This window comes from Rana temporaria, chromosome 8, assembly GCF_905171775.1.
Source record: "Rana temporaria chromosome 8, aRanTem1.1, whole genome shotgun sequence".
In the NCBI taxonomy this organism is placed as follows: domain Eukaryota; kingdom Metazoa; phylum Chordata; class Amphibia; order Anura; family Ranidae; genus Rana; species Rana temporaria.
Genome location: NC_053496.1, coordinates 17,595,254 through 17,622,182, shown reverse-complemented (window position 1 = coordinate 17,622,182; position 26,929 = coordinate 17,595,254). Strand labels below are relative to the sequence as shown.

At 44.7% G+C, this 26,929-nt stretch overlaps 1 protein-coding gene across 2 annotated transcripts in view; it reads left to right on the top strand.

The window, feature by feature from the left end:
• CTBP2 (C-terminal binding protein 2) overlaps positions 1–22,471 on the top strand; it is an 84,038-nt gene extending 61,567 nt beyond the window's left edge. Inside the window, exons 7-11 of one of the 2 annotated variants that reach the window (XM_040361354.1) lie at positions 702–755; positions 4,458–4,585; positions 15,704–15,821; positions 19,230–19,285; positions 21,750–22,471. In XM_040361354.1, coding sequence (XP_040217288.1) covers positions 702–755; positions 4,458–4,585; positions 15,704–15,821; positions 19,230–19,269 — 340 coding nt within the window. In that variant the 3' untranslated portion in view covers positions 19,270–19,285; positions 21,750–22,471. The remainder of the gene's footprint in view (positions 1–701; positions 756–4,457; positions 4,586–15,703; positions 15,822–19,229; positions 19,286–21,749) is intronic. The other variant, XM_040361355.1, reaches the window with a different exon arrangement.
• The last annotated feature ends 4,458 nt before the right edge of the window (positions 22,472–26,929 follow it).

Sequence of the window (26,929 nt, the reverse complement as noted above, 5' to 3'; positions counted from 1 at the left end):
TTTCGTGTGGTGGAGGTTCACAAGTCTGAGGGGTGTTTGGGTGCTCTTTCAATCAGTCTCCGTGTATAACATAAGCACATCCACCCGCGTTTGAAGGACTTTATATGCTCAATTCTACTTAAATGATCATTTGTGGTTTTTGGTTCACTTATTGTTATTTTCATGTATGTTAGTACTAGCGCAGGGTCATTTGTTTATTGTTATAGTGTTTATCCCACGTTAAGCCGCTGCTTTTTTGCTTTATATTTCACTTGTTTGTTTCACTTTGCGCTGTAATTCTTTTTATTATTATTATTTACTAGTGGTTTTTAACCACTGGGCCATGACCTGCCTCCTTCTGGGTCTCTAACCTGTTGCAGAACCCCTAACCTCTCACAGTGCCTTCCAGCTTCCCTAATGCCCCTTAACCTCCCATAGTGCCCCCTAGTTCCCTGCAATGTCCCCTAACTTGCTGCAGAGGCTCCAGCTCTTCCATTGTGCTACCAACCTCCATCACTGTCTCCCAGAACCCTCAGGGCCCTACAGTCCTCACAGTGCCCCTGCAAAGCCCACAACCCCCAGTTACCTCCTGAAACCTTTGCAGCAGAGTTGGTGGCCCTGTAGGTGATGAGTCCTGTAACTTCCTCCAGAATCCCTGTACAGTGACACCCGGCCCCATCCAGAGTCCTCCAGCATTTCAGTAAACAAATTTGTATTTCCAGAAATAAAAAAGATGAATCTCTGCGCTGTGGTGGGGCGGCAGCTGACACAGATAAGTAAATACACCAAACTTTTATAAATCTTAATAAAAAGTGTGTAGCGCCAAAAGTAAATGAACAGTGATGAGATGAGAATACCGTGTTATAAATGGACAGCGCATTGACATAAAGTCCAAAAAAGTATTAAAAGTGAAAAAATGCTAAAGTTCATTATGGCAGTAGGCAGGTCCAGGTGTCATTGCCTGGCCTAGCAATACATTGTCTTACCCATGGAGCCTGTTCCTGTCTCTACAACACAAACATTACAGGAACCTGTACTAAGAGTAATATAGAAGCCTTCGTTTTTACCTTTTTGGTTAGCTGCCATGTTTATCTAGTGGCTTTGATGGTTTTGGTGTGGAGACTCTGATGGGGACACAAATGGGCTGGGAGATTCTGATGGGGGCACAAATGGGCTGGGAGATTCTGATGGGGGCACAAATGGGCTGGGAGATTCTGATGGGGGCACAAATGGGCTGGGAGACTCTGATGGGGACACAAATGGGCTGGGAGACTCTGATGGGGGCACAAATGGGCTGGGAGATTCTGATGGGAGCACAAATGGGCTGGGAGATTCTGATGGGGGCACAAATGGGCTGGGAGATTCTGATGGGGGCACAAATGGGCTGGGAGACTCTGATGGGGACACAAATGGGCTGAGAGACTCTGATGGGGGCACAAATGGGCTGGGAGACTCTGGGGGCACAAATGGGCTGGGAGATTCTGATGGGGACACAAATGGGGTGGGAGGTTTTGATGGGGACACAAATGGGCTGGGAGACTCTGATGGGGGCACAAATGGGCTGGGAGATTCTGATGAGGACACAAATGGGCTGGGAGACTCTGATGGGGGCACAAATGGGCTGGGAGACTCTGATGGGGACACAAATTGGCTGGGAGATTCTGATAAGGACACAAATGGGCTGGGAGATTCTGATGGGGACACAAATTGGCTGGGAGATTCCGATGGGGGCACAAATGGGCTGGGAGATTCTGATAGGGGCACCAATGGGCTGGGAGATTCTGATGGGGGCACAAATGGGCTGGGAGACTCTGATGGGGACACAAATGGGCTGGGAGATTCTGATGGGGGCACAAATTGGCTGGGAGACTCTGATGGGGGCACAAATGGGCTGGGAGATTCTGATAGGGGCACAAATGGGCTGGGAGATTCTGATAGGGGCACCAATGGGCTGGGAGATTCTGATGGGGGCACAAATGGGCTGGGAGATTCTGATGGGGGCACAAATGGGCTGGGAGATTCTGATGGGGGCACAAATGGGCTGGGAGACTCTGATGGGGACACAAATGGGCTGAGAGACTCTGATGGGGGCACAAATGGGCTGGGAGACTCTGGGGGCACAAATGGGCTGGGAGATTCTGATGGGGACACAAATGGGGTGGGAGGTTTTGATGGGGACACAAATGGGCTGGGAGACTCTGATGGGGGCACAAATGGGCTGGGAGATTCTGATGAGGACACAAATGGGCTGGGAGACTCTGATGGGGGCACAAATGGGCTGGGAGACTCTGATGGGGACACAAATTGGCTGGGAGATTCCGATGGGGGCACAAATGGGCTGGGAGATTCTGATAGGGGCACCAATGGGCTGGGAGATTCTGATGGGGGCACAAATGGGCTGGGAGACTCTGATGGGGACACAAATGGGCTGGGAGATTCTGATGGGGGCACAAATTGGCTGGGAGACTCTGATGGGGGCACAAATGGGCTGGGAGATTCTGATAGGGGCACAAATGGGCTGGGAGATTCTGATAGGGGCACAAATGGGCTGGGAGATTCTGATAGGGGCACCAATGGGCTGGGAGATTCTGATGGGGGCACAAATGGGCTGGGAGATTCTGATGGGGGCACAAATGGGCTGGGAGATTCTGATGGGGGCACAAATGGGCTGGGAGATTCTGATGGGGGCACAAATGGGCTGGGAGATTCTGATGGGGGCACAAATGGGCTGGGAGAGACTGATGGGGGCACAAATGGGCTGGGAGAGACTGATGGGGGCACAAATAGACTGGGAGACTCTGATAGTAGGAGATTCAATGTTACATTCAGATTCAGTGTTACAATAGCAAATATACATTTGCTATTGTAACACAACTGGGTGGGCTCAGAGCACAGTGCTCTGCGCCCCTAGCCCACTTTTTTTGTTTTAAGTCTATTGGAGCCTCTGTCTCTAATCATGTGCTTAAAAAAAAAAAAAAAATAACACCCCTCCATTGCAATCCATGCATCCGGCGCCCCTGCATGTAAATGGGGAGCGGCGCGCCTGTGCGCCCCCCCCCCCCCAGCAGTGGAGGCTCTGATGAGGTCACAATTGTGTGGGGAGATTCTGATGGGGAAACGGATGTATGGGGGCGACTGATGGGAACACAGATGTAAGGCCCTCATGCACACGGAATGTTTGGCCCTGGTGTATGAGACTCTGGCATTTAGGTGAGGGCAGAGGATAAAGGTGCACCCATCCAGGCCCACTGATGGCAGCCTTTTACATTCTATTCTCTTCCAAGGCTGCGGATTCATTTCTAAATAACTTTATTTTTTTTTTCAGCTGGCAAATCTCTGTAAAATATGCAATTTGGCCCTCTGAGTGAAAAGTTTGCACACCCCTGATCTATAGCATTGACATAGAATGTACTGGAGCCAACGGCGGATCCAGGGGGGGGAAACAGGGAAATTCCCCCCCCCCCCCCCCCCGAGACAATCCTGTCACATTGGCTTTAAAAAAAAAAAAGTGGGGCTGCATTTATATACAAAAGTGGGGCTGCATTTATATACAAAAGTGGGGCTGCATTTATATACAAAAGTGGGGCTGCATTTATATACAAAAGTGGGGCTGCATTCATATACAAAAGTGGGGCTGCATTCATATACAAAAGTGGGACTGCATTCATATACAAAAGTGGGACTGCATTCATATACAAAAGTGGGACTGCATTCATATACAAAAGTGGGACTGCATTCATATACAAAAGTGGGACTGCATTCATATACAAAAGTGGGACTGCATTCATATACAAAAGTGGGACTGCATTCATATACAAAAGTGGGACTGCATTTATATACAAAAGTGGGACTGCATTTATATACAAAAGTGGGACTGCATTTATATACAAAAGTGCCCCTCCCGAGACTAGACTCTGCATCCGCCCTTGACTGGAGCCAGGCACAACCAGAAAGCTGGCATTTTCAGGACACTGATACTTTAATTGTTTTACCTACAGCATGGTTCATTCTGAAAATATTTGATCCTGTTGGGGTCTTCACTGAATAGTTTTTTTTAATACTGTACTTGTATCTGGAAGTGTTTCTGTTTGTAGAATACAGAGGGGAGTTTACTAAACCTGGAACAGAGACGCTGTGCTTTGTAAATCGGCTTCCAGTCCCAGCTTGTTCAGTTAAAGCCGAACGCCATGTTTTAGTGAACGATCGTTTTGGCCAAGTTGGACCTAACAAATAATTACCTTCACCAACACATGGAGTGGCTGTCAGTGCGGTTTGAACTGAATGGAGTTTGGGGTGCCAATAACCCACAATCGGCACCTATGCACGTCTCGCAAGGGCAGCGCATTTATATGCGGTGTGGGAAATGCGCCTTTCCTGCACCGCGTTCCAGTGTGAACGAGCCCCAAGTAAACTCCCCCTAATGTTTGTTGCTGTAAGGAAATTGGAATGATTTTGCCCTCCTTGGTCATGCCTTGCAGATACGCTCAGGGTCCTTTGAAAGATGCTCCCAATCTGATCTGCACCCCCCATACAGCTTGGTACAGCGAGCAGGCCTCCCTGGAGATGAGAGAAGCTGCGGCCACTGAGATAAGAAGAGCGATCACAGGTAGGTGCTGGACACACTGTACTAATACATTCCCATAATCTGATTGGTTATATTTCAAGGAGTCCTCCGCAAACGCCAGCGCTGGTCACACACTGGAAGTCCACCTTCTTTTAAGGCTTCATTTCCATGGACGTTTTTACAGACACTTTTTTTAGCCTTTTTTACAGCTTAAAAACGCCTGTCCATGTTGTTTTTTTTTTTTTTTTTTTGAGCTGGAGCTCAAAAACGCCGCGGTAGCGTTTTTGAGCGTTTTTTAACGTCTGGCGTTTTTACAGCTCTAAGACTGTAAGACTGGAGCTTCAGAACGCACTGGTCCTGTTTTTTTTTTTTGCAGCTTAAAAACGGCTCAGCCATCTACAGCTCAAAAACGTCATGGTGGGCATGAGGCCATAGACTAACATGGAGAGCCGTTTTTAAGCTGCAAAAAAGGCCCAGAAAAGTGGCTGTAAAAACGTCCATGGAAATGAAGCCTAACCCCTTCCATACCGCGCCTATTCTGGCACTTCTCTCCTACATGTAAAAATCATAATTTTTTTTTTTTGATAGAAAATTACTCGGAACCCCCAAACATTATATGTTTTTTTTTTTTTTAGCAGACATCCTAGGGAATAAAATGGTGGTCGTTGAAACTTGTTGCTTCGCACGGTATATGCGCGACAATTTTTCAAACGCGTTTTCCTTTTTTTCCATGGCTTACAGATGGCCACCACGCCAGGAGGCGGGGCAGCTAAAATCTCGGGATTTTCACATCAAAAGCATGTTGGTTTCGGACATATCAGGAACAGATGTAAAAAAAACACAGATTTTTACATACTGTCCCTGGTTTTACGGAGCCTCATTTTTCAAAATTTTCACTGCCATCTCCTTCCCTTTAATTAGAACCCCCAAACATTATATATATATATATATATATATTTTTTTTTATCCTAACACCCTAGAGAATAAAATGGCGATCGTTGAAATACTTTGTCACGCCGTATTTGCGCAGCGGTCTTACAAGCGCACTTTTTTGGGAAAAAAATTACACTTTTTTTAATTAAAAAATAAGACAACAGTGAAGTTATCCCAATTTTTTTTAGTATTGTGAAAGATAATGTTACGCGGAGTAAATTGATACCCAACATGTCACGCTTCAAAATTGCGTCCGCTCGTGGAATGCCGACAAACTTGTACTTGTAGGTCTAGAGCTAGAATTATTGCTCTCGCTCTACCAATCGCGGCGATACCTCACATGTGTGGTTTGAATACCGTTTACATACGCGGGCGCTACTCACGTATGTGTTCGCTTCTGCGCGCAAGCTCGTCGGGACGGGGCACGTTTTCTGGCTCCTAACTTTTTTAGCTGGCTTGTAGATTCAAAGCAAATTTGTCAAACCCTGCTGTAAAGTGTCTAAAAACTGCCTCTCATGCCTCCCCAGTGTGAAAGTCCGAGTGCTTTCACACTGGGGCAGTGCGCTTGCGGGACGTGAAAAAAAAGTCCTGCACGCAGCATCTTTGGGGTGGTGTAGGAGTGGTGCATACAGCGCTCCTACCACCGCCCCTGCCCATTGGAATAAATGGGCACTGCTTTGGAAACGCCCGCTAACGTAGAAGGGTTAAATGCACCCTGCTGCTGAAACGAGCAGCGCTTTATCGCCAACGCAGCCGCAGCTATAGTGTGAAAGTATCCTAAAATTTGAATTTTCACAATTTTTAAAAATGCAGCTACCCAACATCTTTCCTACCCTAGTTGGATAGAAAAATCCTTTGTATGCATATTGATTTTTTATTTTTTTAATGCCGCGTATACACGACCGTTTTTCCATGACGAGAAAAATGTCCATTAAAAATTTAGAACCTGCTCTATTTTTTGTCTTCATTTTTCTTATCGTGAAAAACGATTGTGTGTACGCTTTAACGAGGGAGGGAAAAAACGCGCATGCTCAGAAGAAAGTTATGAGACGGGGAAATTAATATAATCAGCCCAAAGGGTGGCGCTATTCGAATGGAACTTCCCCTTTACAGTGCTGTTGTACATCACCGCGCTTTGCTAGAGCATTTTTTTTATCACGTGTGTCGTGTGTAGGGCAAGGCAGGCTTGCGAGGAATCGCATGACATGAATAACGGTCGTGTGTACGCGGCATGAGCCTAAATGTTCACCTGAAATAAATGTTCATGCTTGTACAGGATGCGTTTTTGCAGAGTCAGTTTTTTGGCGGACCTGAACGGGCGCTTCGTGCTCCTCTATGGAGCCGCGGATGTTTGCGGTGACATGCCCGCTGACATCCGACCCGCCAAAGTGTGACGGAGGAAAAAAAACTACTTTTCCATCCCCCATAGGGGAGAGCGAAGAAAAGACAGGGCGGTCCCTGCACAGTGTGTGGGGACCGCCCTGTCATCCGCCGGCTCATCGGGGATCAACGGAGCGATCCCCGCTGAGCAAGCGGAGGTTCATGGGGCGGATCATTACTGTACATGCATTTTTCAGGCATTTTTGATATGCGTTTCCAGTGAAGTCTATAGAGCCAAAGATGCATTGTTCTGTGTTTTTAAAAAAAAAAGTCCCTGCACCTTTCCAAAAATGCATTGCAAGGAACTGCATAGATGACTAGGGCCTATAGGAACAATGTGAAGTGGGTTGTAGTGCATTTCTGCGCTTCAACACACACAATAACAAGACGTAGATGTGACCCCAGCCTAATATGATGCATCAGACTGTGTTGGTGATCTGTAGCTACATAGGTGTGCGCAGCCTATTGGATTAGGGTGTGCACCCCCAAAGCTCAAACACCGATCACTCACTGTGTTCACTCAGAAAGGGAAGGGGCCAGTAAATCACATATTTACCGGCTCCTTCTGCACTCATCCTAAAGCATCCCCCTGTGTGTGCCGCAGCACCACCTGGTGGGAAAGGAGAGGAGGGAAGCCGAAAGCACTGTGTGGGGGGGGGGGGGCAGGGCAGTAGAGAGAATCTGTGCTGTACAGGGTGATATTGGGGTGTGCCCGGGCACACCTATGTGTAGCTATAATCCGGAAAAGGGTTCCATTCTTCACACACATCTACATCGCAGGAGAGAAATATGGGGACTGCCAGGACTTCTAATCCACATAAAAGTTTAAGGGCCAGATTCAGAAAGGAGATACGGTGGCGTATCTCCAGATACGCGCCGTAATTTCAAATGTGCGCCGTCGCATCTTTCTGCCGATTCAGAAAGCTAGATACGCCTAAAAACATGGCTTCAGCCGTCCGACGTAACTTGCCTACGCCGGCGCATAGTTACGCTGGACGCATTCGGCGTTCCCATTAAAAAATATGCAAATGAGTAAGATACGCCGATTCACGAACGTACTTGCGCCCGCCGTATCAATATATGTTGTTTACGTAAGGTGTCTGACCGACGTAAAGTTACCCCAGCTATATGAGGCGCGGCCAATGTTAAGTATGGACGTCGGAACAGCATAAAATTTTACACGTTTTGCGTAAGTCGTCCGTGAATGGGGCTGGGCGTAGGTTACGTTCACGTCGACTAAGCATTGAGCGAGCGTAATTTACGGAGAAAATTTGACGTGATACTGAGCATGCGCTGTTCGTAAAGCGCGTCATTTACGTGGGGTCATGAATCATTTACATACAACACGCCCACTAGCAGCCTAGTTTGAATTAGGCGGGCTTACGCCGGCCCATTTACACTACGCCGCTGTAACTTAGAGCGCAAGTTCTTTCTGAATACGGGACCTGCCGCTCTAAGTTACGGCGGCGTAGTGTATCTGAGATACGCTACGCCCGCCTAAAGATAGGCGATTCTTTCTGAATCTGGCCCTAAGTATTTAGTACTGCATTTTTGTGCGTCCACAGCCAGAAAAGTAGCATTTTCAATAGGATAATTCTGTAATGGCAAATCTAGTAGTACTTTCTCTGCACCTGACTTCTGGGTGCAGCTTGGGGAAGGTCATTGTGACCTGCTGAAAGGTTTGTCCCATTACAAGGTGCAGAGAGATCACTCCTTCATGTAGAAGTGTAATTGGTCAGAAATGATCGTATCAGTATCTGATCACATAGCGGGTGAGGAGGAGACGCGGCTATTTTCTTTTCTTGTGTCTCCTTTTCACACACGGGATGCTTTAGAATATAAGTGTGGGTCAGGCTACAGCAGGGGTCTTCGAACTACGGCCCTCCAGTTGTTAAAAGAACTACAATTCCCATCATGCCCAGTCATGTCTGTGAATGTTGGTGTGTTACAACGCCTCATGGGATGTGTAGTTCTACAACAGCTGGAGGGCCGTAGTTTGAGGATCCCTGGGCTACAGCATCTGTAAACCTGATAATCACTGAACATTTTAGGATGGCCATAGACGGTTCGAATCTCGGCCGGTTCAGCAGGAATCAGCCAAAATTCGACCCGTGTGTGGGCAGGCTGAATGCACCCAAGCCGATCGATCAAGCCTGCTGGATTTTACATATAACTATTGCTAGTGTCTGATATAGCCGCTAGCAATAATCACTGTCTTCTCCTGCTGGGGAACGGCTTCATCCGCCCTCCCAACCCTTTTCCACTGGGAGACTAAAATGCCCCGGCGGGAGGGATTCCCATGGTTGCAGGAAAGACATTTGCTCAATGTATGGTCTCTCTTAAAGGGGCTGTAAACCCTTGTGTATTTTTTTTTTTTTTTTTACCTTAGGCCCCTTTCACACTGGGGCGGGAGCCGCGGTGGCGATATAGCGCCGCTAAAAATAGCGGCGATATACCGTCTGTTTTGCCACGGGATTCGGCTGCTAGCGGTGCGATATTAACCCCCGCTAGCGGCTGATAAAGGGTTAATACCGCCCGCAATGCACCTCTACAGGCCTTAATGTTTTCTATGCATTAAAGGAGAAAAGCCTTCTATAGTGCAGCACCCATAACACCCCCCTATTTACATACCTGATTCCAGTCTTTCCAGCGCAGAGAAAGAGCACACCAGCTCCAGTCAGTATCTCGGGTCCTGATTGGATAGATTGATAGAAGCGCAGCCATTGGCTTCCACTGCTGTCAATCAAATCCAATGGAGTGGGAGCCGGGGGCGGGGCCAAGTCCTGCTGTCTGTGTCAATAGACGCAGCAGCAGCAGGACACAGGAGTGCGCCCGCACAAGTGTCCCAAGGGAGAGAGCTTCTCCAACAGGGCACTCAAGAGGAGGAGGAGCCAGGAGCGCTGCTGAGGGACCCCAGAAGAGGAGGATCGGGGCCACTCTGTGCAAAATCAACTGCACAGAGGAGGTACATATGACATGTTTAAAAAAAAAAAAAAAGTTTAGTTATCCCAAAGGAGAGCTTTTCTGAGGGAAATGTGGGCTGGCAACTGACTTATCATTCTGTAAGCCCCGATTTACACCGCTGCGACTTGTCATGCGACAGTCACACCCCATTACCAGCAATGGATCCGTTCTAGTTTATGTAACTCAAGCCGCTCTGATCTAGAAAAAGGTTCCGGCACTACTTTGGGGCGACTTCAACGCGACTTACATCGACTTATGTTAAAGAAGTCATTCCTATGCAAGCCGCAATGAAGTTGCGCAGGGATGTTGGCTTCATAGTCGCACAACTTTGACGCCGCACTAGTGTAAACCGTGCCTTAATGCTAATTGCCTGGCTGTCATGCTGACCTTGTTTGATCCACGAATCCTGAACAATTATGTCTAGGAGGACTTCTGATTTTTATTTATTTGTAACCATCTTTCATGATAGGTCACTGACCCAACACAAGTATCCATGATCCTGATTCACACCTATGCAGGTGCATTTTTTCAACACACATCTTTAACCACTTAAGGACCGCCTCCTGCACATTTACGTCAGCAGAATGGCACGGCTGGGCACAAGCGTGTACAGGTACGTCCTGTACTAGTACCCAGCCGTGGGTCCCGCCGACTCGATCGCTGCTGGAGTCCCGCGATCGCTCCCCAGAGCTGAAGAACGGAGAGAGCTGTATGTAAACATACCTTCCCCGTTCTTCACTGTGGCGCCGTCATCAATCGTGTGTTCCGTTTTTATAGGGATACACAATCGATGATGTCACATCTACAGCCACACCCCCCTACAGTTAGAAACACATATTAGGTCATACATAACCCCTTCAGCGCCCCCTTGTGGTTAACTCCCAAACAGCAACTGTCATTTTCACAATAAACAATGCAATTTAAATGCATTTTTTGCTGTGAAAATGAGAATAGTGTCAAAATTGTCCGAAGTGTCCGCCATAATGTCGCAGTCACGAAAAAAATCGCTGATCGCCGCCATTAGTAGTAAAAAAAAAAAAAAATTAATAAAAATGCAATAAAACTATCCCCTATTTTGTAAACGTTATAAATTTTGCGCAAACCAACCGATAAACGCTTATTGCGATTTTTTTTTTTTTTACCAAAAATATGTAGAAGAATACGTATCGGCCTAAACTGAGGGAAAAAAACGTTTTTTTTTTATATATTTTTGGGGGATATTTATTATAGCAAAAAGTATAAAATATTGAATTTTTTTCAAAATTGTCGCTAGTTTTGTTTATAGCGCAAAAAATAAAAACCGCAGAGGTGATCAAATACTACCAAAAGAAAGCTCTATTTGTGGGGAAAAAAAGGACGCCAATTTTGTTTAAAAAGCGACGCAGTGCCGAATCACAAAACCTGGCCGGGTCCTTTAGCTGCCTAAAGGTCCGGGTCTTAAGTGGTTAAACCTTTGAAATCTACGGAACCCAAACAAAACAGAAAAAATAAGTCTCTGGCCCTTTCCATAAAATGCAGAGATGTGAAATACATCCATAGGAAACCATGATAAATGGACTGTGGTGTGTTTCTGCAAAAAAAAAAAAAAAATGCATAGGTGTGAGCCGGACCAAACCAGGTCAGCATAACAACCAGACAATTGGCTCTTTCAGCAATGGCGGCACCCATATTTCTCCTAGGAAATATTTAATTTAGGTTAATGACATGGTAGAGACACCACACCAAATCATAACATGATGTTCATAAAACACAGGCAATCATTTTATTCTTTCGCCCTCTAATATAATCAAACTTTGTGATGCCACTAAAAATATCAGCAGGAAGAATTCCGGACTCTTTTCCTTCTCACACTTTATGCATGAATATTGTATTGGCTTTTGTTTACTTTACAGCTTAAATATTATTTAACCGGTTAAGCCCCGGACCTTTAGGCAGCTAAATGCCCAGGCCAGGTTTTGCGATTCGGCACTGCGTCGCTTTAACAGACAATTGCGCGGTCGTGCGACGTGGCTCCCAAACAAAATTGGCGTCCTTTTTTCCCCACAAATAGAGCTTTCTTTTGGTGGTATTTGATCACCTCTGCGGTTTTTAGTTTTTGCGCTATAAACAAAAATAGAGCGACAATTTTGAAAAAAATTCTATATTTTTTACTTTTTGCTATAAATATCCCCAAAAACATAGATAAAAAAAAATTTCCTCAGTTTAGGCCGATACGTATTCTTCTACATATATTTTTGGTAAAAAAATCGCAATAAGCGTTTATCGATTGGTTTGCGCAAAATTTATAGCGTTTACAAAATAGGGGATAGTTTAATTTTTTTTTTTTTTTTTTTACTACTAATGGCGGTGATCAGCGATTTTTTTCGTGACTGCGGCATTATGGCGGACATATCGGACAATTTTGACACAATTTTTGGGACCATTGTCATTTTCACAGCAAAAAATGCATTTAAATTGCATTGTTTATTGTGAAAATGACAGTTGCAGTTTAGGAGTTAACCACAGGGGGCGCTGAAGGAGTTAGGGTTCACCTAGTGTGTGTTTACAACTGTAGGGGGGTGTGGCTGTAGGACTGACGCCATTGATCGAGTCTCCCTATATAAGGGATCACACGATAGATGCAGCCGCCACAGTGAAGCACGGGGAAGCCGTGTTTACATACGGGGAGCGATCGCGACGGAGCGGCTATAAACCAATAGCCGCGCCGTTGTCCCGGATCGCTCCCCGCGGGAATCCGACCGCCACATGTAGCGGGGGGGGGGGGGTCCCGACCGGACCCCCCACCCGCTAGAAGGCAAGAACGTACATGTACGCCCATTTGCCTGTACGTGCCATTCTGTGGACGTACATAAACATGCGGCGGTCGGCAAGTGGTTAAGTAGTGCCAAAACATAAACCTAAAGGCAGCCACATTTTAAAATGAATCAATGTAGACCTATAAAGAAGAAATCGCTATACAGTGGAACCTTGGATTATGAGCATAATCCGTTCCAGGAGAATGCTCATAATTCAAAGCACTCTCATATCAAAGTGAGTTTCCCCATAGAAGTCAATGGAAACTAAAATTATTTGTTCCACATTGACTTTTATGGCATGTAATACCGCATGTGGCCAGAGGAGGGGCCGGAGAGCCTCGGAAATACTCGGGTACAGCAACGTGGCGAGTTCTCTAGCTGTGCTGGGAAATCGGCCTCATCTCCTCCAATGCTCACATGCCTAATCTGCACAGCCATTCACTGGGAATTTTAGTGTGCTGCTGTTTCTCCCCACCCCCAGCTCTCTGTTCTCAACTGCATAGGGAGCTTAGAGAGTATGCAGGGGTTAGGTCCTGGGGAAAAAAGTGTGGGAACTCCCACCCAAGATCCTCTCCCCCACCAAAAAAATAAAAATGATATGCTCATATGCATAATTACTGAACGCATGTTTTTGTTTTTTTTCGATCCACTGTACCTTAGTAATCCTTTGTTACTGGCCGCTTCCTGTATATGGATTCATCGGGTAGTGTGCAAGTTAACTTTAAGCAAGTTCTTTCTAAATCCCATTATTGCTCGCGGCAGACCTCTGCAATGTCTCCTGGGAACAATGACAAAAGCTCCCAGGAGACATTGCGGCATCGAGGAAGTGACTGAATACCCGCACACTACCTGATTAATCCATATACAGGAAGCGGCCAGTAACATAAAGGATTACTAAGGTTCACCTGCCCCTGACAGTGACTCGAGCTGGGCATCGCCCCTTAGTGAAGGATTGGCTCGGACGGCTCGGCTGCTCTAGTCCTGCAAAGGGACCTGCGTTCCTGCTGTGAAAAAAGTGCAGGAACTCCGTTCCCACAGGACTTGAGCCCTGAGAGTATGTGATCACTTCTAAAACAGGATCGGGGGGGGGGCATTTTATAATGTTTTGCCTTTCATTTTCAGTTACAACTGAATGGGTTGTTTTACAAGGTGAAGAATCACATGTACAATAAAGAGCCCCATTAGGTATCAACTTTACTCTTGGCTCTGTCATCACACAGGGCTGAAGTGAGAACCAATCACTGTGTCTTCCTTCCGTATCACAGAAGTGAGAACCAATCACTGTGTCTTCCTTCCGTATCACAGAAGTGAGAACCAATCACTGTGTCTTCCTTCCGTATCACAGAAGTGAGAACCAATCACTGTGTCTTCCTTCCGTATCACAGAAGTGAGAACCAATCACTGTGTCTTCCTTCCGTATCACAGAAGTGAGAACCAATCACTGTGTCTTCCTTCCGTATCACAGAAGTGAGAACCAATCACTGTGTCTTCCTTCCGTATCACTGAAGTGAGAACCAATCACTGTGTCTTCCATCCGTATCACTGAGGCTGCATTCACACCTGAGCGTAGCGGTTTTGGTCGTTTTTTCCAGCGTTTTGTCGTACGTATTTGCGCGTTTGCATACAGCGTCGTCCGACGTTTTTGAACTTCAACGTTTTTTTATTTTAGCCAATAGGAAAAATGATCATCTTTTCATCACTTGTTGCTATGTTTGTAGATTTTTTTTTATCTTCTGCCTGGGTGAAATGTTCTATTGATTAAAGCGACAAAACGCTCGTAGAAACACTCGTTGTCGCGCTAGACGCTTGAATCGGGCGTTTCCATTACTTTCTATGGGAATACAATGTTCAAAAACGCCCAAATCCGCCCAATTCGCGTTCAAAAAAGGGTCCGGAACTTGTTTGAGCTTCAGGCGTTTTGGAGTGGAGATGAGAACCATCTCCATAGAGAATAATGTATTTTTCCCCTCTAGCGTTTTGGAGCTTCACGCTTCAGGCGACAAAACGCTTACCGGTGAATGCAGCCTGAAGTGACAACCAATCACTGTGTCTTCCATCCGTATCATTGAAGTGAGAACCAATCACTGTGTCTTCCTTCCGTATCACAGAAGTGAGAACCAATCACTGTCTTCCTTCCGTATCACAGAAGTGAGAACCAATCACTGTGTCTTCCTTCCGTATCACAGAAGTGAGAACCAATCACTGTGTCTTCCTTCCGTATCACAGAAGTGAGAACCAATCACTGTGTCTTCCTTCCGTATCACAGAAGTGAGAACCAATCACTGTGTCTTCCTTCCGTATCACAGAAGTGAGAACCAATCACTGTGTCTTCCTTCCGTATCACAGAAGTGAGAACCAATCACTGTGTCTTCCTTCCGTATCACAGAAGTGAGAACCAATCACTGTGTCTTCCTTCCGTATCACAGAAGTGAGAACCAATCACTGTGTCTTTCTTCCGTATCACTGAAGTGAGAACCAATCACTGTGTCTTCCTTCCGTATCACAGAAGTGAGAACCAATCACTGTGTCTTCCTTCCGTATCACAGAAGTGAGAACCAATCACTGTGTCTTCCATCCGTATCGATATTCTTTCTCGTCACTGGAGTTCTTACTTTATAACACATCAGCAGCGAAGCGTTCTACAAGGCTGGATTTACATCTTTGCAATTTTAGTCCTTTGTGCATTTTGCAGATTTGCACTACAGAACATTTACTATGGTTTCCTATGGAACACGTTCTGTAGTGCAAATCTACAAAAGGCAAAAAAAAAATGCCATAGGTGAGAATGGGGCGTAAAGACGAGCGGTGAGCGCTGGTTTACACTACTGTGATTTCCGATGTGACTTGGGTAACATAGAATTGCATGACAAGGGAAATCGCATTCTAGTCAATGGTGCCTGTACACATCAATACGACTCGGCGTGGTGCGATTTGGGATAAAGGTTCCTATGCTGCTTTGGTGTGATTTACACTGATGACTCGGCCCTATAGAATATGGAAAAACGCAAGCAAATCGCACTGAAAATCCCTGTAAAGTTACATGACTTCTGCTATAATAATAATTTAATGTCGCTTCATTTATCAACAGGCCGCCTTCCCGATAGTCTCAGAAACTGTGTGAATAAAGAATTCTTGGTTGCAACAACTCAATGGACTACAATGGAGCAACCTGGGACAAATGTGGAGCTGAATGGTGCCACCTACAGGTGAGGGTCGAGCTTACACTATCATTGGTCAGTGTTCAATCAAAAACGATTGATTGAGTAACATCTCAAAACTAAAGACAGTCCCCGTCACCCAGAGCAGCACCTGTGATAGTTCCCTAGTACCAAATAGAAAATAATTGGCCATCAACTGATTGCTTTGGTTATTTGGTCACTAGTCCTAGTTCTTCCCCGTCAGTAATTGTTCATTTATCAAAGTGTCTAATAAGTAGGGCTGCAACTAACCATTATTTTCATAATCGATTAGTTGGCTGATTATTGTTTCCATTAATCGGATAAAAGCACCAGAAAACACAGGAGGTGTGACCCCGGCCTGAGATGTTTAGTAACATAATGGGGTTAAAAAAAAAAAAAAATCGAACCTATGACCTTGTATATGCCAGGCGAGGGAGTTAAAAAAAAAAAAAAAAAAAACAGGGCGACACAGTGGCGCAGTGGTTAACTCCCTCGCCTGGCATATACAAGGTCATAGGTTCGATTCTGGGTCCCGACTACAAAAAAAACATGCCTGGAGTTTGCATGGTTCTCCCTGTGTCAGCGTGGGTTTCCTCCGGATACTACTCCGGTTGCCTCCCACACTCACAGAAAAACATGAGCGCAGAGATATCTGCGCGGTATAAGTACACATGGTTATTACACTACACGGATCGCGCACCATACACCAAAAAAAAAAAAAAAAAAAAATTAAGTACAAAAAGAGCAAATAATCGCTACAGTAAGGGGTTCATTTTTTTACTGTGGTGCAGTGAAAGTAATATTTACAGTAGCGATTTGCTTTTTTTGTACTATAAAAGGCAAATTTTAGTTTTTTTTAACCCCATTATGTTACTGCCCGATTAATCAATTCGTTGTTTTGGCCCTACTAATAAGTACTATGGGCCAGATTCACAGACAAATACGTTACCCTGCGGCGGCGTAACGTATCCCATTTACGTTACACCGCAGCAGGTTTACAGCGTAAGGGCCTGATTTACAAAGCACTTACCTGTAAACTTGCGGCGGTGTAACGTAAATCCGCTCGGCGCAAGCCCGCCTAATTCAAATGGGGCGGGCACATTTAAATTGGGCGCGCCGAACGTACTGCGCATGCTCCGTCCGTCAAATTACCCGACGTGCATTGCGCTAAATGACGTCGCAAGGACGTCATTGGTTTCGACATTAACGTAAATGGCGTCCAGCGCCATTCACGGACGACTTGCGCAAACGACGTGAAATTTTAAATTTCGATACGGGAACGACGGCCATACTTAACATGGGTTACACCACCTAGAGGGCATGCTTAGTTTTACGCGGCGTATCTCGACGGAAACAACGTAAATTTAGAGCGACGGGTAACGCAGACGTTCGTGAATCGCCGTAACTAGTCATTTGCATATTCTACACCGACCGCAATGGAATCGCCACCTAGCGGCCGGCCTAGAATTGCAGCCTAAGATCCGACGGTGTAAGTCAATCACACCTGTCGGATCTTAGGGAGATCTATGTGTAACTGATTCTATGAATCAGTCGCATAGATATGACAATCGTATCTCAGAGATACGACGGTGTATCAGGAGATACGCCGTCGTATCTCTTTTGTGAATCTGGCCCTATGTGTTACACCCCCCAGCGACACCTTAGATCCAGACTTTTGTTTTCCATTCCACGTCTGAATCAATCTGGGTACTGCAAGGCATTAACCCCTTGCCATCCAGGGCAATTTTTTAATTTTGCACATATATGTAATTTTTTTTTTTTTTATAGAAAATGTATTTAGAACCCCCCAAACAATATATATTGTCTTTTACATCAAAGGGATAAGACATCTGTATGTAAATGAGGAAGGTTTAACCACTTTTTCTGACGCTTGTTGGTTTCAGCTTAAAATCATTTTTTTTTTTGCTAGAAAATTACTTGGAACATTATTTAGTTATATATATATATTTTAGTAGAGACCCTAGAGCAGTGATGATTTGGAACTACATTTCCCATGATGCTCAGCTACTCTGAAGAGTGCACGAGCATCATGGGAAATGTCGTTCCATGCACAGCAGTCTGTCAAATGCTATTTTTTTTGAATGAATTGGGGGGAAGAAAAAAAAACACCCAGTAAAGTTAGCCCAAATTTGTTTGTATAATATGATCTTTATTCTAAGTAAAAAAATTGTGATTCTCATCAGAATTGTGCAGCTCTATTGTAAAGTAAGTTTTTTTTATCTTACCGCATTCTATATATTAGGATAAAAAGCTTTCTGTGTGCAGCAGCAGCAGCCCCCTCTAGAGCCACTCGGCTGCCTGGGACTCCCCTCCTCATTGGTTGAGACGGCAGCCTGGCACCATTGGCTCCCGCTGCTGTCAATTAAAGTCAGTCAGCCAATGAGAAGAGAAGGGGGCGGGGGGCCTGGCTGCAGCTCCATGTCTGAATGGACACAGGAAGCTGTGGCTCAGCTCAGGTGCCCCCCATAGCAAGTTGCTTGCTGTGGGGGCACTCAACAGGAGGGAGGGGGCCAGGAGTGCCAAAGAGGGACCCGAGAAGAGGAGGATCTGGGCCGCTCTGTGCAAATCTACTGCTACAGAGCAGGTAAGCACAGTGGAACCTTGGTTTACGAGTAACGCAGTTGACGAGAGTTTTGAATAACGAGAACTATTTTTTAAATCCTGACTCTGTTTGCGAGTGTTGTCTCCCAAATTCATGTGAATTGGGTGTGCAGTACCGCATTTGGCCAGAGGTACGTGACACTCGGAATGGTTCAGAGCCGTTCAGAAATACTCTGTTCCTAAACATTTCCAAGATCAGCAGAGCTGCCCCCGAGTATTTCTGAGGCTCTCCAGCGCCTCCCCGGCTCTGGCCACATGCGGTATTGCATGTCATTGTGGACAGAACCATCTTCGTTTCCATTGACTTCAATGGGGAAACTCGCTTTGATATGCGAGTGTTTTGGATTACAAGCATTCTCCTGGAACGGATTACGCTCTTAATCCAAGGCTCCACTGTAGATGTTTGTTATTTTTAAGACGGTGAAAAAAATGTATTTACAACCACTTTAAGTTCACTATATGTTACAATCAGATTGTACAATCACCTTTAGGTTTACAAACTACATAGTGCAAGGGCTGGCCTGATTGGATAAATTGGGTAGGGTCTTGTTATAATTTTATTTCTGTGATTTGTAATTTTATTTTTTCATTTAAAATGTAAACAAATGGGTAAGATGATCTTTTACATCGTTTTGGTAAATCTAAAGTGGATTGTAACATGTACACCGAATTGTATTTCGGATAATTGATTTGTATCACAGACTAGTGACATGAGAAGATTAGGAATGTCGGGTGATTACAGAAATAAATACTGACCATAATTTACAAGGCTGATCCCTGCAGTGCTGATCTGTCCTCTTCCCCTTCCTACAGATCGGTGTGTGCCCAGCCGCTCCAGGGAGAAAAGCGCTGACCAATGCCTGCAGCACGTAAGTTCCCAGCTCTTCCAATATTATCTACACAAAAGCGACACTCACAGCGGTGTGCGATCTTTATGTGAATGGATGTGCGATCTTTATGTGAATGGATAATGTGCTGTTTGTATGGAGTAATCAGTTGTAGAGTTGGTATTTAACAACAAAACAAGTAAATTGGTCCGGAATCCTAAAATTCTAGTACAACCCAAAACCAGCGAGGTTTGTATTTTTTGGAATTAGGACAAGGCTTCCTTTGATTGGATGAGGTCATATTCCTCACCTCAGCCAATCAGAGGATGTCTTGTACTCCTTCAGAATATACAAAGTTTTATGTGAATGAGTAACACTGAATGTAGCTCCATACAGTTTTTATAGAGCGCTCCCTGCAGGCACATCTGTTTAGCTTGCCCAACTTGTTCAAAACTATTTTTACTATAACCATATACAATCTTCTATGAATAAGCTACTTCAATCACTGTGAACGCTGTGTCAATCAGATATCATGTGTATTTCTTGGAGAAAAAACTTTTAAACTATATACTTTTTTGTAATAAATATTTTTTTTTTATATAAAGTTACCCTTTGGTGGCGACTCCTATCTTTACCAACCTATCATGCCGATAAAGTCCATGACTAGCCCCTGAGTCATTTTTTCTTTATAAACTTTGTTCAGGACGTGGCATATGTAAAAATATTATACATCCACATGCGCACTACATGTGAGGATGTATTAATCCTTTTGATTGTTCAAAACTATATTAACCACTTAAGCCTCGGACTATTTTGTTGCTAAAGGACCAGGCCCCTTTTTTTTGCGATTCGGCGCTGCTGACAAATTGCGAGGTCGTGTGACGTGGCTCCCAAACAAAATTGACATCCTTTTTTTTTCCCCACAACTAGAGCTTTCTTTTGGTGGTATTTTATTACCTTTGTGGTTTTTATTTTTTGCGCTTTAAACAAAAAATAACAATAATATAAAATAACTATCTGGGGTGCCAAGGTTCCCCATCACTAATCTAATGCATCAAACAATTGGATTGGTTGTGTCTACCACAACACATCTTGCCATTCTACGTTCAATCCAATAACTCCAATCCAATTGTTGGATGCATTAGGGTAGTGATGATGAACCTTGGCACCCCAGATGTTTTGGAACTACATTTCCCATGATGCTCATGCACTCTGCAGTGTAGTTGAGCAGCATGGGAAATGTAGTTCCAAAACATGTAGAGGGCCAAGGTTTACAATCACTGCCCTAATGCATCCAACAATTGGATTGAACGAACGCAGCATGGCAAGATGTGTTGGGGTAGAAATGACCAAATTTAAACTGGTATTATTTATCTCTACCACAACACATCTTGCCATGCTGCATTCAAGCCAATTGTTGGATGCATTAGGGTAGTGATTCTGAACCTTGGCACCCCAGATGTTTTAGAACTACATTTCCCATGCTACTCAACTACACTGCAGAGTGCACAAGCATCATGGCAAATGTAGTTCCAAAACATCTGGGGTGCCAAAGTTCACCATCACTGCCCTAATGCATCAAACAATTGGATTGGTCATCTCTACCACAACACATCTTGCCATTCTGCGATCGTTCAATCCAATTTTTGGATGCATTAGGGCAGTGATGGCAAACCTTGGCACCCTAGATGTTTCCCAAGATGCTCAACTACACTTCAGAGGGCACAAGCATCATGGGAAATGTAGTTCCAAAACATCTGGGGGTGCCAAGGTTCGCCATCACTGCTATAAAAAAAAAAAAGAGGGGAGATTTTGGGACTTTAGATGAGATGCGTTTTTTAAGCAAACAGTAAGTATAAATAAAGTTGTAAATGTTTTTAATAAGGCTCACACTTACCACTCAAACAGCAAGCCAAATTCAACTGTCTATGTTAAAAGCAGAGGATTGGTTGCACGCATTTGCAAGTACATGATTAAGCTGCAGAGCCATCGACAAGGCTCTCTGCGTTCTGCAGTCCTAACTGAACTTTTAAAGTCTCCTCAATAGAGGCATATAAATACTAATGGGTAGATAGAGGGCAGGTGACTAGGGGTGTGTGCCCACCTCCACCTATGCATGGTAGTAAAGAGCACTGGAAAAAAAACGCATAAATGTATAAGGGTATAAAACGCATCTCCATCCCTGTATGGGGCATACCTAAAGATAAGCCACGTGTGCCATCACCGCTATAGGGCATGCCTAAAGATGAGCCACGTGTGCAATCACCGCTATAGGGCATGCCTAAAGATGAGCCACGTGTGCAATCACCGCTATAGGGCATGCCTAAAGATGAGCCACGTGTGCAATCACCGCTATAGGGCATGCCTAAAGATGAGCCACGTGTGCAATCACCGCTATAGGGCATGCCTAAAGATGAGCCGTGTATTAGGGTCTTCGATTTCTAACCTTGCTTTGCTTTTAGACTCCCGACGGCCTATAGTAACGTTCTCATCTCTTTCCATACAGATTCCTCACTGGTTGTGGCTCTTTTGCGGTCAGAGAGAATAATTCATTACAAGGATCTCCCTACTTCCCCAATCATCCTTCAGTGGTCCATTCTGCCGGGCAGTACTGCATGTAGCAATAGGAAAACAAACTGTGCAGGTTCCAGAAACCAGCAATCAATATCAGAATACACAATGGCGGGGGAAAGTGCAGCTAAACGCACAGTGGTCACAGGATGACATAAGATAATGAGGACTACATTTATCTGCAAGCACATGATTACAGCAATCCAGGACTGCCTGTTCTGTGAGCAGCAATCCCCGCGGTCCCCCATCACCACACAACCAAGTGACGCCATCGCCGCCCATCTGCGGGACTTGGAGGTCAATGCTGGGATATTGTCCCATCTACGTATCATAAAACGACGGCTACTTGTCCATGTAAGACTCCGAACCTGAAGGGAACATTAGTGTGATGTTTGTCTTTTGTCTGTCCTTCTGCTCCACTGACTCAGGAAACGCTCTATACAAATCAACTGTATTTTATACCACTGGTTTTCCACTTTTTTTATTACGTTACATTTTACCTCTTACCATTGACATAGTGACTTGTAGGCATTGCATTTCTTGTTCTGTGTGTTCTGAACTGGGTTTTAATTTTTTCCATACGGACAATGAATTCAGACATCAAATAGACCGTCCCAGACACTTTGAAGTAAAAATAAACTAAAAAGGATAAAACCGCTTTTGTTAAATGCTTATTCACGTATTGTGCAACCAATCAGATTCCAGCTGACATTTTCGGTGCTGGCTAAAGAATGGCGTGGTTGTTCCCTGCATTGCGATCGATTAAACTTCACCTCTCATAACAGAAATGGGGGTTGCCAAGTCCGACAGCCTTCTGAAAAAGGTTAGGTGCCCATTTCTGTGTTCAAAAGTTTTGAGTCACTGACACAAAACCAGAGTCCCAACTTCTATACTTGTTATACAGGGTGGGCCATTTATATGGATACACCTTAATAAAAGGGGAGTGGTTGGTGATTATTTACTTCCTGTTTGTGGCACATTAGTATATGTGAGGGGGGAAACTTTTCAAGATGGGTGGTGACCATGGCAGCCATTTTGAATCCAACTTTTGTTTTTTCACTAGGAAGAGGGTCATGTGACACATCAAACTTATTGGGAATTTCACAAGAAAAACAATGGTGTGCTTGGTTTTAACATAACTTTATTCTTTCATGAGTTATTTACAAGTTTCTGACCACTTATAAAATGTGCTCTCCAGTGACATGCGGCGAGTGCGTCATTGCTGAATGAAGCTAGGACAGCCACTGATGTTTCCTCATTGGACCCCTTTCACACTGGATACACCTATAGCGGAGCCTTAAAATAGCGGTGTTTTACCGTGATTTTTTAACGCTCCGCTATAGGCGTATCCAGTGTGAAAGGGGTCTAATGAGGAAACATCAGTGGCTGTCCTAGCTTCATTCAGCAATGTCGCACTCGCCCCATGTCACTGGAGAGCACATTGACCACATTTTATAAGGAGTCAGAAACTTGTAAATAACTCCTGAAAGAATACATTTACGTTAAAACCAAGCACACCATTGTTTTTCTTGTGAAATTCCCAATAAGTTTGATGTGTCACATGACCCTCTTCCACTGATACCCCAGTGCGAAACCCGGCCGCTATCCACCCTCCTGTCTGCTGTGACTTGTAGTGCTGTTTCCATTTTTTTACTATTAAAAAGCAACATTTTAAGAATTTCATGGAAGTGTGGCTGTCCAGTGTTTGCTCCGTGCATTGCCTGCACCCACGCTTCTGAGAGGACACTGATTGCACTCACCTGGAGGGGCAGTTTCCCTTTTCTCTTCATGACCCTCTTCCTATTCAAAAAACAGAAGTTGGATTCAAAATGGCCGCCATGATCACCACCCATCTTGAAAAGTTTCCCCCCTCACATATACTAATGTGCCACAAACAGGAAGTTAATATCACCAACCACTCCCATTTTATGAAGGTGTATCCATATAAATGGCCCACCCCTGTACATTGGAGAAGACAAAGCAAAGTATGACACGAAGGGAAGTAGACATTTCAGAGGGTATCCATGACAACCCCCGCTTCTCTCATTACAAGTTTTCTTTTGGGCAGTAGATTTTAATGTAAGAATCTGCATTATTAAAGTGGATGTAAACCCAATTCATGAAATGTGAGCTGGGCACATATATCGGCAGTGTTTTCTTATCTCTCTTCAATGAGAGACGTCCCATAGCGCTCTCCTGAACCATTCCTCTGTTATCAGCCTGATAACTCCTGACAAATTCTCAGACACAGGCTTATCAGATAAAAGCAGCCTGACACTTCTGTTGGGGGAAGTTGCTATAACTAGATTAGCAGGAAGCTGGCCCTGTTACAAAACACCTCTGAAAGTCTCTGACTAATTTCCACCAATCAGCAACGTTGGCTATATGCCTAGACATCACACCCTGTTAAACAGGAAGAGAAAATTTCCTTACACAACTTTCTAAACAACATATACATATACATACAACCTATGCAGGGAGATTTGGTTCATCCCTGTGCATCATCTGAGGCTGTTCACTTCACTGAGTGTAAGGAGGGTTTACATCCACTTTAAGGCTGGTATGAGACCGGCGTAGAAACATTTATTAGGACACAAAGCGTATGCAATAGAGCACTAAACCACCAAGGACTACCAGTGGACCCATGGCTAGGGACTGGCCATTACACAACATCTGTTAACACCATTGGCCTTTGCATGTCTGACATCAACCCATTCTATATGCTGATAGCCTCAAAAACAATGGAACACAAATACAGTTTATCAAAATAGTCCATTTTACAAGTCTTCAAACTTTAGCAAAATCTTCCAGTACTCATTATGCTCTACACAATATATGTACTCACCTACCCGGGCCCCCCGTGGACCTCAATTTCCATCAAGGTCATAAACACATGTACTAATAGGACCACAAGAGAACTTCCACCACACTTTGCAGTCTCCCACTCCCCAAAATGGGTACTTGCAATAAATAGAAATAATGAATATCTAGTGCTCTCTGTATATGGAGAAGATGATGGTGACCAACATTATTAAACTCACATTGTATTACACATAAGCAGCTCGATATATTTCAGCATGTCCTAGCTGTTCACCGCCTTAAAGCGGGGCTTCACCCTAAAAAAAAAAAATTTAAACATTCCCTTAAGCCGAGTTGTGAAAATGACATTAGGCTGACCTTTATTTTATTGCCATACATACCGTTTTATCTATATTTTCACTGCGGCATCCGGGTATGTAATCCTGCGGGACTGGGCGTTCCTATTCACATGTTAATTGATTGACATGCTTCCGACCGGCGCATACAGCACGTCACCGAAAGAAGCCAGACTGCGAGTCAGCTCTATACGGCGCCTGCGCACCGACGTTCGACTTCTTTCTGCAACTCGTGACGCGATGTATGCGCCAGTGGGAAGCATGTCAATCAATTAGCATGTGAATAAGAACGCCCAGTCCCGCAGGATTACATACCTGGATGCCGCGGTGAAAATATCAATAAAACGGTATGTACAGCAATAACATAAAAAAAAGGTCAGCATAATGTCATTCTCACAACTCGGCTCAATGTAATGTTAGAATTTTTTTTTTAGGGTGAACCCCCGCTTTAAGTGGACACTAGTGTGTGTGTGTGTGTGTGTGTGTGTGTACACACACATTGTATATATTTATATTAAAATATATACATAGGGCTAGATTCAGGTAGAATTAGGCGGGCGTAGCGTATCTCAGATACACTACGCCGCCGTAAGTTTGAGCAGCAAGTCCTGTATTCACATAGAACTTGCGCTGACACTTACGGCGGCGCCGTGTAACTGGGCCGACATAAGCCCACCTAATTCAAAATAGGCTGGTTGGGGGGCGTGTTCTATGTAAAATACTAGTGACCCCACGTATTTGACGTTTTTAATTCCGTGGACCTATCCCAGTGCGCATGCTCCAAATGACGTATATATCCAGCCACATGCAAAAAGAGATGGGACCAAGTGCATACCGCTAAAAGATACTTTATTTAAAAAAACACCTACTGAGGAAGCCCATTAGGCGTAACGCATGTACGGTCAGAGCCACACTGCAAGGAGTCTTCTGGTGATTAGACACAAGACGTGTGTCCCTATTGCCATGTTCTATATATGCAAATATAGCACTGTTTTTGTTTTTTTTAAGCGAGTGGAATATCGCAAGTGGTTTTAAATAAAGTAGCTTTTAGCGGTATGCACTATTAGTCCTGTTTCTATCTGAATGTGGCTGGCTATATGGTTGTTGAGGAGGAAAGAAGGTAAATCAAACGGAATAAGGAGGACACAGATTGAACCTTGAGATACATATATTTGGGTCCACTTAAGGAGGTGAGCAGCTGGGACATACTGAACCATCAAATTGATGAGGATTTTTTTCGAGCTGCTTATGTGTAATACAATGCGAGTTCAATAAATTTGGTCACCCATCATCTCCCCATATACAGGGAGCACTAGGTATTCGTTCATTTTATGCAAGCACCCACATTGCAGAGTGGGAGACTGATGGAGGGTGTGAAGACATCTATTAGCAAAAGCGTTTATGACTTTGATGGCAATTGAGGTCTGCACATATATTGTGTAGAGCAGTGGTCATCAACCCTGTCTTCAGGGCCCACTAAGGCCCCTTTCACAGTGAGGCAGGATGTGCGGTGGCGGTATAGCGGCGCTATACCGCTGTAATTCGCCTGCTAGCAGGGCAGTATTAACCCCCGCTAACGGACAAAAAAGGGTTAATACCGCCCGCAATACGCCTCTTCAGAAGCGCATTGACGGCGGTTTCCCATTGTTTTCAACGTGAAGGAGCGGTAAACTCACCGCTCCGAAGTTGCCGCTTGCAGATTTTATTTTTTTTTCTCCCGCCAGCGCATCACCTTCGTGTAAAAGCCCTACGGCTTTCACATTGATAATGCAGTGCAGGAGTTTTTTTTAGGCGCTATTTTTTGCGCTAAACCGCCTGTAAAACTCAGTGTGAAAGGGGCCTAACAGGCCAGGTTTTATACCTTGGGGGAAATGCAAACTAGAATAATGCAATCACTGATCAGCACAAATCACCCTGTGAGGTGTTTCAGTTATCTTGCAAACCTGGCCTGTTAGTGGGC